Here is a 20,000-nt window from a genome sequence, read left to right as displayed (position 1 = left end):
GAGCACTTTCTGTTGGCTAGCTTTTAGTGTGTAAACCTTTGAACAATGATGGAAGTCATTCAGGTTAGTTTTGGAATAGCAGGTATTCAGACCCTAACCTGGGAACCACAAAAATGCTTTCTCAATGAGGGCAACATTAATAAGACAGCCATGTAAAATGATTTTGACCTATACTCTGTTAACCATGATATTTTAGTATAACTAAGATTAAACTAAGGTTTAAACCACTAACATACTAGGAAATACTTTTTGTTGTTAAAGTACAATGTTGGAACAGACGAGTTGTTAATGCTGACTTTCTTACCATCATGGGCCATGGTCTAGAATAAGTAGCATTTATAATAATACTAAATTAGTAATCTCTCTTTATTTTGTTCTGATTAATTATCAATATAAATTTCTTATTTGGAGGGGGAGTAGATATTTTTATAGGACGCTAGTCATAGCCTAAAGAAGTGCACTGCCTGCCACCTTGGTGTATGCACTGTTGTCTTTTTCATATATCAGAATAACAGCCTACCTCTATTCTGTATCACAAGACTGCTGCTTTAACACACCTGTGTTAAAACAGAAGTTTGCATCAATATTGTCTAGTAGGAAAAGGGAGAAGAAGGGGGAGAAGAAGGAATTATATACTCTTTGGAATTCCAAGTACACTTGCAAGAGTACAAAGCGTTGTATGCACACAAAAGATTTCCTTGATTTGTGTCCTTTGCTTACCGAAAATGTAGATGTATCTAACTTTTTGTTAACTGAAAGTGACAGCATCAAAGTGACAGCAACTTACTCAGTTCAGAGCATTGCTCTGCTCAGTGCAGGAAAATCTCAGATGATGAGAATAGGCATTATTTCATAGGCTCTTTTCTGAATAGAGAGCAACCACGTCAGTCAAGTTAGAGAGGACAAATATAGAGCTGTGATTTAGTAAATTGCAGTTCCCCCAATCTTGTTTCTTTTCTTTTTTTCATATCTGGAACTGGGTACGAAAAATCAGTGCATGGTGTCACTTTGCATGCTTGTTTTTTTAGAAAAATAATCCAAGCTTGAAAATGTATTTATTTTCAGAAGTCCAACGTTAGTGAAAAACATACCCACCAGCTTAGGCTATGGGGCAGCTCTTAATGCAAGCTTACAGGTAAGACTTGTTAAAACATTCTGTTTTTGATGTGGGTGTTGCATTCTGATGTGTGACTGATACTGTTGCCCTCGTGCACTAACACTCTCCATGTTTCTGTCTATGAGGACATTTTGGGTATGACTAATAGGTGGGTTAATCACACAAGGATGTTGTATTACCTAGCACTGCAAGTACCAGTTCCTTGAATGCTTATTACTTTTGATGTGAAGAAGCAAGAAGGACACCCTGTGGCAAAATCTGGAACACTCGGTTTTGCCGCAAATGCTAGATTGATAGAAGGTTTTGCAAATGCATGTGGGTATGCATTAATATTTATCCAAGCTGTCATGAATGATTTCACATCATAGTGTTGGGGAACATGGTGCTCATGGCAAAAACTTTAAAGTTTAATTATAAGATATAATTTTTATGCAGAAGAGGCAAATGTCAGGACTTTTTTATTTTGAGTTAAGTTCTGGTCATTTTTTTAATAATGTAGCTGCTTGGCTGCACTACAAAAGAACTGTTCTTTGCATGTTATAACTCTGGGTCAAGCGCCCTTTAGAGTTAGAAACCTTCGGAAGGGAGAAAATATTGTGCATGTCAGCACTCATTCAGAAATGGAAATATATGTGAGCCCTGTAAGGTCCGATGGGGAACAAATGCCCAAAGATTTCCACTCATCAGTTGAGTCTGTTTCTAGACACACACTTGAGTATATGTTGAAACTACTTGGAAAGGTAAATATAAGCTAAAAATGATTCATCTTCTTTAGGCTGCGCTGGCAGAGAGTAGTTTACCTTTGCTTAATAACCCCGGATTGATAAATAACGCATCCAGTGGCTTACTGCAAGCAGTCCATGAAGACCTCAATGGTTCACTGGATCACATTGACAGCAATGGAAACAGCAGTCCTGGTTGTTCTCCTCAGCCTCACATGTAAGTACACTTAGCATCCTTTAGTAGGAGAAGGTCAGTAATTTCTCTTAAACTCTCTGGTGTTCAAGCATTCTTTCAAATGCAGGTAAGAATATTCAGAGAACTGTGCATGTAGACTGTGAGGAGATGCTTTCTCAGCACAAGCTCTGAATCCCATTGGAATAAATGCTTCCTGTTTGTTCCATGATAACATGACAGGTCAGAGAGTCCAATGGTAAATACTTGTGTGTTGTGGAATGTTCTGCTCACCAAAAGTAGAACAGGAAGGTCCATCTCTTATGGCTATGAGAATTGTGACATTGGACCCATTCCTGAGCAGCATTGCATGTGTAGGAAATCCTGCTGGTTTAAATGTAACTTATCTGTTCCTGAAGGAGTGTGCGTGCACATGGAAGTTCAGACCTTGAATAAAAGTTTGTTGGTCTTAAAAGTGCCACTGGACTCTAAATTTGTTATGCTTCTTCAGCTCAACACGGCTACCTGCTTGAATTTGTGTCTAAATATGTATTTAAAAAACAGCCTTGAAAAAACAGTAGCCGGTATCATGTGGAAAAAATATAGGCTTTTATATTTATATGGTCCTTGATCATCATCATATATTCAGTAGGATTAACTCTTCTTTATTCACACATATGAATTCTTTACCCCCACCTTCCAATTTAATCCACATCAAGAAGAGTCCTAGAAGAATTAGGTACAATTTAGCTAGCTTTCAAGTCCTTAATACATTTATGGACTGTTGCAAAGATACTGACCATTTATATATCCGTAAAATGCAAAGTTTAACTGTTATACTGAGTTTACATAGAAGCTAGTAAAGTGTAACTTTTTGCCTGGCTTATAAATCAGTGTAATTACATATTCAACTTTAATTACTGGTGCGTCTGTATTGGCAAGGTTTATATGTTATATTTTATGCAAGACTACGATTCCTATTAATATTTAGCAGCTAACTATATCATTAATTACTCTAAAATCTTTCCCCTACCATCTTTTTAATGCAGCTCAGAGAGTGGCAGTATTAAAAATTGATGTATTGTGGATTTCAGAAATGTGTATGAAGCCTGAGAAATGCCTGGCCTTAATCGGGGGTGTCAAACGTGGCAGTTTCTTGTTTAGTAAATAGTAAAACATGTACCTTGGAGGTATCGTTTCCTAGGTTATTTATATAATAATTAGAGATGTGGCATATAAGTAAGTTCGCTGTAGGATGCTTCCTTCCAATGTACAGTTATGTTCTTAGTTAATGATAAGATTTTTTTTAGAACATTGCATCTGGTCCGTTGGTTTTATTTTATTTTCCTGTTTCATATTTTCTGTACATATTAAACATGTAATGATGCTGAGATAGTGATTGCAAATTAAGCATTAGATTTTTTCTGCACTGGAGTATGTGTTGGATATGCCTTTGTTCATTTGGTTTCTTACTTATTTCCTGGGTTTATTTCTCTTGAAAGTTCAATTGACAGATGAGCCTATAGATATATTTATAACTTTAAGGCTGTATAGTTCATTAGTTTATTTGCTATTTATTGTATCATTTTGGGGAGAGAAGCCCCAACTCATACACATTAACAAGTGAGAATATTAATATTAATTTGCTCCACTGAGTTCCTAAACATTTGTTTGTTTGTTTTTTAATGGAGAAATGTGTCTTTTGGAAGTGTCTTTGGATGTATTAAATAATACAAAAGAAGTAATAAAACTTGAAGTATAAAGACCAGGAATATAAGCTCCTGAGAGCAACAGTACTATAAAACAAATAAAGTGAGCTATCAGACAAAAGTTTTTATATCCCATGCTGTACCCTATCAACCATGTATTGGTTAGCTTCAGGCCTTTTACTTTCAGCAGTTCTCCTGAGTATGCTAATGCCCCCTTTCTATTCAAAATGCCAAGACAATAAAACATTAAAGAGCAAACAAGAGTTAGATTGTATGTATTGAAAACAGCTATTTGACAGAAATGAATGACATTTGCTATTAAGAACTGTTTTGGTAACTGTTGCAAATCATGGGGGGTGGAGTTTATGTACAATGAGCAGCACATGTTGATTGTGCACAGTATATGCTGTGAATACCATGTATAATCAGCATGAACTGTTCCATGCTATAAAAATGGATCAAATGCTGCTGAGATTTTGAGTAATCAATTGCCAATTTCAGTAAAGAAATGAAAGAGTTATGTAAAATAAGTTACATCTACTAGGCATTTAAAATGAAGGGGACAAGAGGGGAAGGTAACAAGTTATAAGAGTTACTGCAGTAGCATATAGCTGTTTAGTTTGGGACATAATGTTGGTGTTCCAGTACAGTGTCAATCAGTATTTCAACAGTATTCTCACCATAACAAATATATATGCCTAGGGAACCATGTGGTTGGACCCTGCAATTAGGGATAGTCACAAACTGGGAAAATGGGTGCCCAGTGAACCATGAACTATCATGAATGTTTAGAAGCCAAAAGAACTACCTATAATTTCCCCAGAAAGCACTTTCAGGGGTCACAAGTCAGACCAGACTTGGAGAGTAAATAGAGAAGAGTTAGCCGGAGGTCCACTGTGAGTTTGGTGACTCTAGCTCACAAAGGATCCATGCTATATACTTCTGAAATGGCGCCCATCAAAATGACAAGTGGTCATTTTGACAGGTGCCATTTCAGATCCTTTGACAACTGGTCATTTTGACAAGTACAGGTTCAGGAATGAATAGAACAGATCTTGTGCAAAATAGAGACTTGGAGGGCATGTAGAAGAGCATTCTGGAGAGGTGTCATTTTGACAGGTACAGGGTGTCATTTTGACAGGAGATTCATTAGTCTATAGAGCAGATCATGTGAGAGGGTGCAGATCATGTTCAACATGAGAGGGTGCAGGCGGGAGAAACGGGTGATTCGGGGCCTAGGGACCAAGCTGTATGAGGAAAGGCTGAGGGACTTGGAAATGTTCAACCTTGAGAGGAAGAGGTTGAGAGGGGACATGATTCCTGGCTAAGTAATTGAAAGGTTGTAACTGAGAGGAGGGCAGGGAAAGGTTCCTATTGGCAGTGGAGGATAGGACCCACAGTTATGGGTTCGTTCGTTCGTTCATTCGTTCGTTCATTCATTCATTCATTCATTTATATACTGGCTAGATATCGGGAGGGGGGAAAATTTCACAGTTAGAGTAGTTCAACACTTGAATCGACTGCCTAAGGAGGTGGTGAGCTCCCCCTCACTGGCAGTCTTCAAGCGGAGGCTGGACAGATACTTATCCTGGATGCTTTAGGCCATGGGAGGTCTGAAGGGGGTCCACGAGAACTCTTATAGCATGGCATGGGATGGGGTCTGGCCTGTCTTTTCAGCTCCAACTCTTCTTTCCGGTCTACATGAGGCAGAGCCACCATAGTAGTAGTAAATGAGGCAATGAGAGGGAGTAAAAGAAGAGCTAAGGGTGCATGTAGTGATGTCACTTATGGGGAGTAGCAGGGAGCATGCCAGCTGACATCACTCCTGGGACTCCTCAAATTCTGAAAAAATTATTTCAGGGTCTTCTCCATGGTCAAAAGGTTGAAAAAGGCTGCTTTTGCCTGGTCTTTCATTAAGTAGGAGATTGGAGTAGATAGCCTGATTGCTGCCTTTAAATATATAAAAGGTTGTCACTTAGAGGAGGGCATGGAAAGGCACCTGTTGGCAGCAGAGGCTAAGACCATTAGTAATGGGTTTAAACTAGATGTGCAATGATACCAGCTTGATATGGGGGGGGGTAATTCACAGAGTAGTTCAGCAGTAGAATCACCTGCCTAAGGAAGTAGTGAGCTCTCACCAACAGTCTTCTAGCAGCTGCTGGACATATATTTATCCTGGATGCTTTAGGTTGATCCCACACTGATCAGGAGGTTGGACTAAAGGGCCTGTATGGACTCTTCCAACTCTATGATTCTGTGTGCAAGCTTGAGTCCGGGCAGCCATCCATCATGAGAAAGAGTTGGGTATCATCAGCACATTGAAGACACCCAAGCTCAAACCTCCATACCAGCTGGGCAAGAGAGTACATGAGGATGTTAAATAGAATTGCAGAGAGGACCGCTCCCTGCAGCACTCCATATGGGAGTTGGCAGCAATGCGATTGTCTTTCTTCAATAACTACTCTCGTACTCAAAAGCTCACACCTTGAATAAATCTTTGTTGGTCTTAAATGTGCCACTGGACTCTGATTTTGTTTTGTTGTACTCTTTGTCTGTGACCCCAGAGGAAGGAGATCATTCATTGATGGGCTGTCCCCTGTATTTTAGCATCAGCAAGAAGAAGAGTTAGTTCTTTTATGCCACTTTTCTCTATCCAAAGGAGTCTCAAAGTGGTTTACAAGTGCCTTCCTTTTCCTCTCCCTGCAACAGACACCCTGTGTGGTAGGCAAGGCTGAGAGAGTCTTGATATTACTGCTCAGTCAGAATAGCTTTATCAGTCCTGTGATTAGCCCAATTTGACCCAGCTGGCTGCATGTGGGAGAACAGGGAATCAAACCCGGTTCACCAGATTAGAAGCCTGTTCACCTAACCACTATACCAAGCAAGTTAGCGAGCTGGGAGCTTGTGATTGACTATGGTGAATGCTGCCATAAAGTTGACCAATACAAGTACTGTCATCCTGCCCCAATCCAGCTGGTATCTGAAGCTGTCCATCAGGGCAAACCAGCACTGTCTTCACCTCATGGCCTGGCTAAAAGCCTGACTGGGATGGGCCCAGGACTGAAGCTTCATCCAGCAATGCTGATAATTGGTCAACTGCCACTCTTTCCAGCACCTTCTCCATAAAGGGAAAGTGCAAGATGGGGGAGGGGGGTAGTTGGCAGGTTACCTTGGGTCCACTGATGGTTTCTTCAGTAGCAGGTAGACCACTGCCTACTTTAACCCCTCTGGGAATTGTCCTGTCAAAAGGGAGAACTCAGTCCTAGCTCAAACTGAACTCATATCAGTCTAGCTGTATGAGAAATGCAGCACATATTATGAGACATGTGCTGCAGATGTAGCTGGGTTTTCTTATTTGCTTAAATGTTCATGAGAATTTTATTGAGCTTCTAAATTTGTTGTGCATATTGTTCTTTTTATCTTTCTGACAATTGGTCATATAAACTAAGCCTGATTCACACAATATCAAAGCAGTGTAAAAGCTGTTTTCCCTTGGATCTATGATTTGGCCAAAAGATTTGAGACCTTCCTTCCCTTGGAGATCTGTTGCTTGGGCCCCTTCACCAAACATGTCCACATTCCAAACCACAAAACCTATAGACTAATACATGTGTGAATGTGAAAGGTATAGACTTAGAAATATTTTTCTAAGCAGTAGAATAGAGACATTTATACTTAGTGAATGACACCTAGCAGACTTTACTATTTGTGAATTAACAATATTCAAACTTTATTGCACTAGGCCATAAAGGTAAAGGTAAAGGTATCCCCTGTGCAAGCACCGAGTCATGTCTGACCCTTGGGGTGACGCCCTCCAGCGTTTTCATGGCAGACTCAATATGGGGTGGTTTGCCAGTGCCTTCCCCAGTCATTACCATTTAACCCCCAGCAAGCTGGGTACTCATTTTACCGACCTCGGAAGGATGGAAGGCTGAGGCAACCTTGAGCCGGCTGCTGGGATCGAACTCCCAGCCTCATGGGCAAAGCTTTCAGACGGCTGCCTTACCACTCTGCGCCACAAGAGGCTCTTCTGCGCTAGGCCATAGGCCATCGCAAAATCAGATACAATAAAATTGTTAAAAAACAAATGCAGAATAAAAATTACATACATTAACCCATACCTTCTGCTCATTAGCCCACAGTATTTGCCACAGCTTGAATCTTTCTTGCAGCCAAAGGAATTAAAAATATTGTTACCATTGTATGACTCCAAAATGAATGATCTTGTTTGGAACATATACAGTTGAAACAATACTTTTCTAAAACTATCCTTCGTTTATGCCACACCTCTGTTAGCATTTGTTTTAATATACCATGGTACACATGACAGCCATATGAAAAGATTATTGTGGATTTGCCAAACTTATGCTTTTCACTGATAAATTGAAGTATGTCCATCAAATACATTGATTCATCTTTTCTAGATATTCCATATAAAGTGCATATACTCAAAATTCTTCTTAAGCAGTTTTTTTTCCATTGTATATTTTTAATGGAATTTTTACCATTTACAAAAATTGTTTCAATAAAGTTAATAACAATGAATGGATGCCATAGCCCATGCAAGGCTAGGCGTCCTGGGAAGCTTCATAGTTCTTCTTATTTTCAAACTTTGATTGTCTCTGGCAATTATGTGAGAGAATACATGTGTAATTTAATGATCTGTAAAGGGGCAGGGCTAGGTGAGTGAAATACAACCACAAATAAAAATACCAAATAAAAATCAAATTATAAATTCACCTAATTGACTGTGCAGGTCAAATCAAGACCAAAGCTACAATTCACATAGGAGAAGAGATATTGTAATCATCATTCTGAAAAGGCACTAATGCAAATGATGGTGCTCTAAGCCTTTCTCAGTTCTCAGGCAGAGGTCTTGCACATAACGAACTATCAGATTCTTTTAATTGGAGATTCCAGGGATTAAACCTCCTGCTCTCAGGAGGAATCTTTCTGTGACCAGAAGGGCATCCTTAGATCCACATGTAGGACTGTTCAGGCATCACAGATCATCATTTGTTGTTACACTCAGGTTCAAGAAGGCCTTCTGATCACTTCCTTCCCTAGCATGATGCAGTGACTTCCTTGTTTAGGGTTTAACCACAGTTTGCCAAGATGAGGTTGACATATCGTGGCTAATTTCTTGCTTACAAGCCAGAGTCTTAACACAATATTAAACCATGGGTTAGAAAGAAGCAAATAATTATTTGTTATCCTGTGTGATTCAGACAAGATGGCAAATTAATGTCAGACTTGAACCAGCATAGTGTACAAGGTGAGGGACCAATCTGAGGGCCGTGCTTGCCTGAATGTTCCCTGAGTCTCTAAGAATTCAGAGGTTTGACTTTGAATAAGGTTGTTTTTCTCCCACACAAAGAAGAGCAGGATGGAATTTTGCTATTTTTCTGAAGCATTCTCCAGATGCTTACCCAGAAAAGAACTCAGAACTGGTTTTTCAAAATGTTTTCTTGAAACTATCCCAGTGCATTATTTATTCCCCTTCTGTGTTTTTGTACTCTGCCTCATTTTAAAGTTTTGGAATTAGTTGAAGATCTGTATGTATCCGTCTTCTCTTCTGATACCTGCCTTTTCTGCAGTACTTACATCACGAGTTAGCAAAGTATAGATTGGGAGCTGATATGAAATAGAAGCACATTTGGCTTGATCCGTCTTGTCTACTTCAATTGTATACTATGCATAAAGGTACTTCTAAATGAATATGGCTTCACCCCGCCCCCTTTTGCATTCTGCTGTCATTCCCAACCCCCTGTACCTTTCGAACCTTTAACCCACCCCATCTCTCTTTTTTAATCCTTTGCAGTTTGATCTGCATAAACATCAAACTTTTTAAGGTTTTCAAACTTTTTTATTCTTTAAATTTTAATCACAAAGGCATGTGTGATTATTCTACTGGAAGGTCTCTTTGAGGTGCTTCAGCTTGAAAGTGGCCCATTGTCAGATCATTCCCACATCTGATCATCCCTGTCCCCTACTGTTCGCTTTCACACCACTTTCAGTAGGTTACCAATCATTCCATTTTCAAGCTCTTTCATTTTTAACTTCACAATATACTTGTCTCCCCTTCTGCACCCATCCCATCTTTGCTATTTTTGTAATACCTTTTGTGTCCCGTCTCATGATAACATAGCTGCATTTTACTTGGGAAACTTGGTCTGTTGTAGGAAGCCTCTATGATACAACTTTCTTGTTCACTTGGAGAAATTTAGTGCCAAATATTACAAAATAAATCAAACACTTAGAACCAAACCAAGCTTGAGGAGAATGATTGAGAATCATTTAATTGAGTCAATAATGATATGAGTGCTACAGCATTTTGTAAAATGCCTCAAACATCAGCACTATTTAATCTTCTTATTATAACATATTAATACAAGCGGGAATTGTTCTATTGTCTTGAATGTTGTAATTTGGAAAATAGACCAGGAAAAAATGGTCACAAAGAAGTCATAGAGTACAGTATATGCTGTTTGCTTTTTCAATAAATGATTTTGGTTTCAGGTTGAAAATTACTACTTACAAAGTTCAGATAGTGCCGAAGTTTCTTCTGAGCCTTTTGTAGTATCCAAGTTAAATGTCTTGGTCTATCAGAGAGAACATTTCCAGATTTAGGAGGACCTCCCTGACATTTCAAACTGACACAGAAATTGAACAAAAAAGAAAGCATATTCAACCTTGTTGCATTTATATCTCTTATGTTTTCTCCAATTTTATCATCCACATTTATATAAATCATTGTGTCTTCCAAAGGACATACAGTCTAACATACTGTGGTTAGTGTATTAATTATTTTTAAAGGAAGGGAAAATACTTCCCTTGCAGTGGCAGATCCTGTTCTGGTCTTTTACTATCCTCCCTCCCCCAAATCCATTCCACAAAACACACATTCTTCTGTTCTCCTCCATATTCACTTCATATTGTTTCACTTCACATTTCAGATATAGCCTCTTGTATTTTGCTTCCCTGTTCATCAACTCCCTGATCTTTCTAGCCTTATATGCTGTTGCACTGAGCAGCCACTGCAGCCCTTTATCGTTTCCTCTTTAGTTGTTTAAATGTTACATGCCTTTGATCGAACAGTTGATGTTCCTTTTTTTATAATATTCTAACCCCCATTTGTTGCACTTTCACAATTCTTTCTACTTGGTCTTAACAAAAAGATCACTCCAGAGATAAGAGTGCCTGCAGCTGTCTAATGCTGAGAAGTGTCATATCCCCATAGAATGGATTGTGGAAGTTTGCAGGATCCTTTGGGGTTTCGGGGAGCTATACAGAAGCAAAATGCATGGATGCTTTGTTGAAAACTTTATGCTATCCTCTTTTGAATTCTCAACAATTGGATATGTTTGTAGAGGCAGATTAATAATTCTTGAACCCTTGGGCAACACACACACACACAAACGTATACGCACTCTGCCTCAGATACTAATTGCTTGAATTTTAACTACTATAGTTTAGTCTGAACTGCCTTTGACCAAAAATATCCCATAAATTGAAACATATTGTGCCACTCTGAAACTTCAAATCTTTTAGTTGAAGGCTGAAAGCCAAACAATGATAAATAAGCAATGTAGGAATTACTAGAAGCTTAGAGACAGAAAAAATGATCAGCATTTATTTCTTATGATGATGATGAAGAGTGGCTGGTTCACACCTAATAGTTTATCACTTTATAGCAGCATCTCTGTTTGGTGTGTGTGTGTATGTGTGTGTGTGTGAGAGAGAGAGAGAGAGAGAGAGAGAGAGAGAGAATGGGCCATCACAGTTCAAGTACCGTAACTAGCTCTTTCATGTCAATTCAGTCAAAAAGTTTTACATTGAGTTCAGTTCACAGTTAACTGCCAGTCGTGGGAGGTAACAGAGCAACCTGAGGGTATTCTGGTTGGTTCATGTCCCCTTGATCATGTTCAGGTCTGCCTCTTGCACAGAAACAGTTTTGGCAGTTCAGGTGGATGATCTTCAACTTCCAGTTGGTAAGGCAAATGCCTCCTTGTTAGTTCTGTTTGATCAGTCAACTGATTTTGACACAGTTTTCCACGCAGTTTTGCTGAGCTGCTTGTAATATGGTGTTGGTATCAGAGCCATGATATTGAAACTAAGGCCAAATGTAAAAAGTGTTTGTTGCTGGTTCTGTGTCTGTGACTTGGGAGATCTCATGAGGAGTGGGACCATCCATATATTTGGAATGGGTTGGCATCAATATGCTGATAAGAACCAGATATATATCATTTTGAAAAAGGCCTCAACATCTGCTGTCTCTGCATGTTTGTGGGTAAGGTAGAACATGCTGAAGAAGGCAGAGTGATGTTAGCTGGGAATGTTGCAATAAGTAATTTTAAGTGAGTGAAAATTAATGTTATTGTTTATTGTTGTACTGGTTTTAATCTGTTGTACACCATCCCAAGACGGCTGTGCCAAGGACAGTTCTATAAATGCAATCAAATCAGTCTAGTAGGTATTTTAGTCTATTTTTAAGCATATTCAGTAAGTGTTTTAAGAATCTTATCCCCCCCTCCCGGATAAAAGCAGAAAATTAAGTGACCAAGTATAGCTGTTTTCAATAGTATTTTGGCACAGAAAGTATTACTCTTTTTTAGGAAAAATCATAGAATCATAGAATCATAGAGTTGGAAGGGGCCATACAGGCCATCTAGTCCAACCCCCTGCTCAACGCAGGATTAGCCCTAAGCATCCTAAAGCATCCAAGAAAAGTGTGTATCCAACCTTTGCTTGAAGACTTCCAGTGAGGGGGAGCTCACCACCTCCTTAGGCAGCCTATTCCACTGCTGAACTACTCTGACTGTGAAAAACTTTTTCCTGATATCTAGCCTATATCGTTGAAGTTTAAACCCATTACTGCGTGTCCTCTCCTCTGCAGCCAGCAGAAACAGCATCCTGCCCTCCTCCAAGTGACAACCTTTCAAATACTTAAAGAGGGCTATCATGTCCCCTCTCAACCTCCTTTTCTCCAGGCTGAACATTCCCAAGTCCCTCAACCTATCTTCATAGGGCTTGGTCCCTTGGCCCCAGATCATCTTCGTCGCTCTCCTCTGTACCCTTTCAATTTTATCGACGTCCTTCTTGAAGTGAGGCCTCCAGAACTGCACACAGTACTCCAGGTGTGGTCTGACCAGTGCCGTATACAATGGGACTATGACATCTTGTGATTTTGATGTGATGCCTCTGTTGATACAGCCCAAAATGGCATTTGCCTTTTTTACCGCTGCATCACACTGCCTGCTCATGTTTAGTTTACAATCCACAAGTACCCCAAGGTCTCGTTCACACACAGTGCTACCTAGAAGCGTATCCCCCATCCAGTAGGTATGCTTTTCATTTTTCTGACCCAGATGCAGAACTTTACACTTATCTTTATTGAATTGCATCTTGTTCTCATTTGCCCATTTTTCCATTGTGTTCAGATCTCGTTGAACTCTGTCTCTATCTTCCGGAGTATTTGCCAGTCCTCCCAATTTGGTGTCATCTGCAAACTTGATGAGTAGTCCCTCCACCCCCTCATCTAGATCATTAATAAAACCAATATGATCTTTCTAATTTAGGCTACAGAAACCTCTAGACTGCCTTATTGTAACAAGGTGAATGTGCAACTACCCTTGGGGACAATACAGAAGCTTTAACTGATCCAGAATGCAGTGGAAAAATTAATAACAGCAGTAACATGCTTTATGTATATTAAGCCAAGCTTGAAATTATTGTGCTGGCTGTTGATTTGGTTCCATGTTCAATTCAAGATGCTAAAAGTTCTTCACATCCTAGGACCTACATATCTGGGAGGCCATTTCCACCCATATGAGCCAGCCTCTGTTCTCATCCCCCTTGGCAGCCCTACTGACCTCCTCTCCCTGCGGTGGTCAGGAGCAGGAACAGGGTGGACATCTGTGTACTGTGACTACCCCATGTGTATTAGGGCAGAGGGACATTTCAGTGTCTGTGGCCTAATTTACACAAGAAGGGAAATGAGGCAGAACTGGGAGGAATTGGTTGCCTTGTAATCTTCCCCTAAGAAGAGTCTCCAATCTTCACATATCTGAAGACATGGCTCTGGAAAGCTCATCTGTAACCACTATGCCACAATTCCCAAAGGTCAGTCCTCTCCCACACTCAACGAACATTCCAAACCACAGGTTCTTGACACCCATAGCTTCACACCCATGTCCTCATTTGCCACCACGCCACCGCAACCTTCCACACAGCGCACACATTCAACCCCATGCCCTTACAGACTGGACAACTCCTCCCCTTCCTCTTCCCACTTCCAAGCGCCCGTTGTATTCTTGGATACAACGGGCTTTGCCCCTAGTTGTTATAGAAAAGACTAGATGGACTATATTTCTCCTTGTTGTGTTTTAAATTATAATGTATAGATTGAATTACCTCAGCCACTATCACTCTGCAAGAGAAGTGGGGCAACGTTTTTAAAATAAATAAACATGACTGCAGCATCAGATGAGAGCTCAGATGGGGGAAGGGGCTGTCATATCATTGATTTTATTATACAACAGACAGAACTTTCAGTATTACCTTGTATCACTTCCAACAGTGCTTTTCATTTGTTTCCACTTGGCAGGCATCAAGTATACAGAGATGAAGTAACATCACATTTTTAATCTCCCTGAAGAGCTCGGATTGGTGCATGAGATGCTCCCTTGCACCCTCACAGTTACCAGGAGAGGAAGATTAGGGTGATTGGAACAAGGCCACCTAATGTGATTTATAGCAAAATAGGGATTTGATCCTGGGACTTTCAGGACTTAGACTGATACACTAGTCATTTTACAGCTCTGGTGATAACATACACTTTTGAACCATTTCTTGGTGATTACTGACTAAACAGCTAGTAGTTTCTAAGAAAATATTGTTGTGCATGGAATGCCCTGATGCAAAAAGGCCAATACAGGTGCATTGAATGATAACAAAAAGGGAAATGGATGAATGAAATCAAAATAAATGTCTGATGAAGACATGCCAGCAAAAACAACCTACATGTGGTTATTTGACCAGTGAATAACCTATTTTGGTGTGTTTGATTATTAAACTGGTCTTCAGACAGATTCAATAGATTGTAATACAGTGTATCCTGAATCAACCTCCTTCTTGGATCCAGATCCATACTGAAAAATGTATAAGAATATTTTTAATTTTGATTTCAACGCAGAAAAAATATCTCATGAACCGAATGTTAGGTAAGGCTCCAACACTGATAGTAGTAGAGGCATCTTCTCTTTCCATATAAAAGATCACTTAATTGCTGGCCCAGTTATTCCTAGCAAGGCAGGAAATAAATTTTTATTCCCAAAATGTTACCTGTGCAGACCTGCTCCAGTTTAACTCTGTAGAGAAGCAGAGATGTAACAATGGCCAACTGGTTCCGTATTGGTTAACTGAAACACATTGACAGAATGGTAGGCAACAAACTATAGCACTTTGAGGCCCCAGCTCCGCACAGAACTGTGGATAATATCTCAATAATGGAACATTTTCTATTAGCACTAGTTTTGGCAAAATATTTTCTTTCTCTATAATGTGTATTTCTAGTTTGAGCATGACAACTCTGCCTTTCTTGTCACACATAACACTGTTTCCGTAACTCCTGTGAATCTGTAGCTCAAGGCTTCTCCTCACATGTGTGTGCACATATGGACTGCCTTTTCACAAAATAAGTGGTGCCATAATTACAATCTGAATAGCATATTCATTTCTGTCAGTCTTCCTTACACTGTGATTCCATAAGATCCATCATTGCCTGCCACTGTGAATTCTGTTTCATACTTTCATGCTCCTAGCAATACTGTCCAAAGATTGTAAACTGATTGAGAAAGTGCACACTACTGATTACTGTCCTCGTGTGGCATGGGCTTCCAATCTCACTTCCACCCGGCAAAACATACATTTTAGCTATACCAAAGGATCATTTAAGGGATACTTGGGTTTCTCTGCAGCCCCATTAACTCTCTTTGGTTGTTCTGTTTAATCCCTCATAATCTACAAGGCATCTGACACTTTTGCAGCTTTTCTGATTCTCTTTAAAGAATTACAGGTTATCTTTTTTCTTCCTCTGTTTTCTGTAGTGTTCAAAGCAGCCCACAGGCCCCTTTCTGATTCATCCCCCCAGAGTAAAGAACAAGTGTTTCTACAAAACATGACCTCTTTTAATATGAAAATTGAACATTTCATGACCTTTGTCCAACTGCCAAATTAACTATATTCGAAATCTGCAGGGTGTTCATATAAACCAAACTGGAAAATACTTTCTCTTCAGTGACAATATTTTACCATGCTAGCTATCTAACAGTTTTGAGGTCAAAATTACCAACTTTCAGTGGTATTCCTATTTCCTAAGCCAAAATATTACCTGCTGCATATGGAACAAATCAAATCTAGAGAATAAAGGTCAAGTAGTATATTGTATCTCTCGGGACAGGTGATCTTTGGTTGCCATTTTCATCCTCTCTTCTTTTGTATCAGCCCTTTTCTTATTGCACTGTTTTCTTTATGATCTTACAATTCCTCCAGTACAAACAGTCAGTAAAGGCAAATTTCACTCTAGCACTTTATGTTTGTACACACAACAGATGTACATCACCACTCAAGCTAACCCTTCCAGATAATGGTAATGCTAGACATTTGGGCCTGCAGAATCACCTTTGAAATACATCCCTTTATAGTGTTCTACTTTTGTGCATTCTAAGGATTTAATTCTGAAAAGTCAGTGATGCCACAGATTCACAATTCGAATCCCTTAGTTGTTTGTACAGTACTAATAACATTCTCCAATTCCTTCAAATAGTTGAATGAAAGACACCTTCTTTCACACAATTTTGTTTTCTCCTTAAACATCAAAACTCCATGTAAACAGAACATTCCTTTTCCACAGACAGAAACTTGGGAGTGTCCACATGTATGAATGAAACATCATGCACTTCAGGATGTTGTATCCTACCCATTTTGTAGAAATCAGTCCCATTGCCTTCAAAGTGAGAACTTGTATTTAATATACTTAAATACATGGCTGTTCCCTTTTCTCAAGACAGAATTTTCCTAATAGGTCTGTCCCTGAACACACCAAAGAAATTAACTTTAAGAAAGTTCCTTATATTCTATGGAAAAGAAGAAATGGAAAGGTTTCCCATTGTTGTTTTTTTCCTATTTATAGATATTTGTTCAAAGCAATAATGCAGTTGAATTGTGATCTGTTTTATAAAAGAGCTTCTATTTCTCTTTTTTATTCAACAGTCATTTTTAACTTGAAAAAACAGTTTAACTTGAAATGAAACTACTCCAAGCCTACTTTAATACACCTAACATAATGTACTTTGGGAATAACCACATAATATCATACCTCCTCTAAAAATAATTTGCCTTAGAATCCTGGTAGAAAATTATCTATTTATAATTACGAATATTACATGAAATCCCCTTTCTTGGTGACACCAGTTCAATAGTGTTTAGTTAAAGTTTTGTGTAGTTGTGATATGTAAGATCTTCTAGTTTTCATATCAGCAGCCCCACACAGGCATAGAAGTGCTTTTCAAGCAAAATGTGCATTTTGAACTGTGAGCATATCCAACAGGCTTTACCAGTGCCTGCATATATCTTTGCTATTAGGGCTCCCTTCAAAGTGATACCTTGCATCTAAACTGTTTGTTTGACAGGTCACATAAGAAGTTGAGGCTTTTTTGCCTAGAGCTGTAGAAACCATGCACAATGCATGGAATCTGGCAGAGTACTAAAACATTTAATATTTCTAGTCCTCGTTGATGCAGAAAAAAGATATAGCAAACAGCTTGCTTTAAGGCTTAGAAACTAACCACCGCCTGGGCTTCCAAAGTCTTATAGAGAGCTGCATGAAACCGAAACAGAATTTAAAAACAACACATGGCTGTTTGATGGTTAGAGATTCAGTGCTTAGTAAAGAGAATTGTTGAACCTTTGAATGTTATCTTGCTATCCGAATGAATGGTACACCCATTTGCTGGGTTCTGCACTTAAATTTTGTAAGCTGATTGGAAGACTGCCAACCCACTTGTAATGAAGGAGATCTAGTAATACATAAACCTCTTGCTGGATTATTTTGTTGGATTTGATATAAGATGCATTCAGGTGTCAAAAGCCAGTACCTTGTGAAATGCCATTAGGTTTGGTTTCTGTACCATGGTTATTAATGGCATCCTAGGAGCATCTGACATTCCTTGGGATCAAAGGCTTCTTAAGAGTTCATTATCAATCAGAACAAGATGTGTGACTGCTGCTGTCCTTTGTGTGTGCTTTCAGAGCAGGGAAGAGTAACAGTTGAGAACCAATAAGACTGGTATTTTGTCTTTCCTTATTTTCCCATATTGTTCTATAAGGCAGCCTTGAATGTTTGTTGCTACAGTTGTGGCTGCTGGTGGGATGAAAGGCAAGAGCTATAGCAGCTTTTGTTTCTCCAAAAAACAGACAGGATGTGGAATCAGCACAGCTTTGCTGATCCCTATTCTGCTTTTCTAGTTTCCTCCCCATTCCTCCTAATTTTAGTCAATGGGTGAGGCATTGTACGTGTTTAAATCTCTATGAACAATTAGTTTGTTTTACAAAATTTCTATTACATTTTTCCTATCCCACCTCACAAGGGCTACCTAGGCTACTCTATGTTAATAAAAAACCCAACTAAAGGATTTGGTAATAAGCTAAACTATGTAACTTTCTGCCTGAGAACAGGTTGTTTCACTCCACATTAGGGTAGGGCTGCTTCTGTGTATTGACTTCTTACCCAGGATAGCTAGGTCATCAATATCATCATGCCAAGCGATAGAAATAATTTTACTATACATTTAGTATAGTACCTTTTTGGTCCTGGCCCCCACCTGGTGGAACGAGCTCCCGGGAGAGTTGCGGGCCCTTTCAGCATTCCGCAGGGCCTACAAGACAGAGCTCTTCCGCCATGTCTGCGGTTGAGGCTGGGGCTGCCGTGGCACATCGATTGCTCTCCCCCAGGCTTCTTCTTGAACATCGTTGACCTCCTTCTCCTCCGCCCCCCTTTTAGGAATGGGGAGTAGGAAGGGAATTTTATTATTGCGCCGCCATGTTGTGATGGTTTTAAGTCTTTTAATGGGAGTTTTAATGGGGTTTTAAGACATTGTAACCCTCCACAAGCCATTTGGGAGTGGTGGGAAATAAATCGTAGTAGTAGTAGTAATAGTAGTAGTAGTAGTAGTAGTAATAATAATAATAGTGTGTTTGCATGATAGCATGTTCCCTCTGTGTAATAAAATGGAGTGATAATGGTCATTAAAATGATGTTGTAATGTTTTCCATTTGTAGACTGCTACTTCACATCATGTGAGTGTTTAAAATAGTAAACCGAAGTCAACATCAATAATAACAATAACAGAGTACAGAACTAAATGTCTGGTGAAAAATATATACCTCTCCTCCTCAGTGTGCATCTTATTACCTGTTTGTGTTCCCCAGATCTATCTGGATAGTAAACTGGGGTGAAATGTGCCGGTTACACTGAATGTACTGCCAGGCTAATGAATTTTTGTTCTTATGTAATAAAAAGAACCCCAAAAATGGAGTATTAGAAACACGTTGTTGGCTCAGTCAAAGCTGTTCTTGGGCCCATAATAGGCAAGGTCAGGTACAACAAAGCCTTAGGTTGAATAACTACTGGCCATATTATATTACGGTCCTGTCATCTCATTTTTGGAAAGCTGTTTATTGAGTTTCAGCAGCCTTTCTCATCTTTTTTTACCATTAAGAATCCCCTGAAACATTCTTCAGGCTTCGAGAAACCCCAGAAGTAATGTCACACCTTCTTGCTATGCCCCCAGAAGTCCACTGTTACCCACAGTGACATTGCCCACCCTGCCTTTCAGAAGTGCCTTTCTGCAACAGATTATAATCAGCGTGGAATATAGTTGTAAGTTATCTTTTTGTTTATTATTGTAAACTGGAGCGCCCCTTCCTACTTTTAGAGAGCCAGTTTGGTGTATTGGTTAGGAGTGCAAACTTCTAATTTGGCATGCTGGGTTCAATTCTGCACTCCCCCACATGCAGCCAGCTGGGTGACCTTGGGTTCACCACGGCACTGATAAAACTGTTCTGACTGAGGAGTGATATCAGGGCTCTCTCAGCGTCACCCACCTCACAGGGTGTCTGTTGTGGGGAGAGGATAGGGAAGGCAAATGTAAGCCGCTTTGAGCCTCCTTCGGGTAGAGAAAAGTGGCATATAAGAACCAACTCTTCTTCTTCTTGCCCTT

At 39.6% G+C, this 20,000-nt stretch overlaps 1 protein-coding gene across 22 annotated transcripts in view; it reads left to right on the top strand.

Moving 5' to 3' along the window:
* FOXP2 (forkhead box P2) overlaps positions 1-20,000 on the top strand; it is a 551,538-nt gene that overhangs the window by 521,131 nt on the left and 10,407 nt on the right. For all 22 annotated transcript variants that reach the window (XM_077338473.1, XM_077338465.1, XM_077338474.1 and 19 more), the window contains 2 exons: positions 1,066-1,135; positions 1,893-2,056. In XM_077338473.1, coding sequence (XP_077194588.1) covers positions 1,066-1,135; positions 1,893-2,056 — 234 coding nt within the window. The remainder of the gene's footprint in view (positions 1-1,065; positions 1,136-1,892; positions 2,057-20,000) is intronic.

The sequence above is a fragment of the Paroedura picta genome, chromosome 5 (assembly GCF_049243985.1).
Source record: "Paroedura picta isolate Pp20150507F chromosome 5, Ppicta_v3.0, whole genome shotgun sequence".
Classification (NCBI taxonomy): domain Eukaryota; kingdom Metazoa; phylum Chordata; class Lepidosauria; order Squamata; family Gekkonidae; genus Paroedura; species Paroedura picta.
Note: the sequence above shows the minus strand (reverse complement) of the source record. Positions and strands in the feature narration are given on the sequence as shown.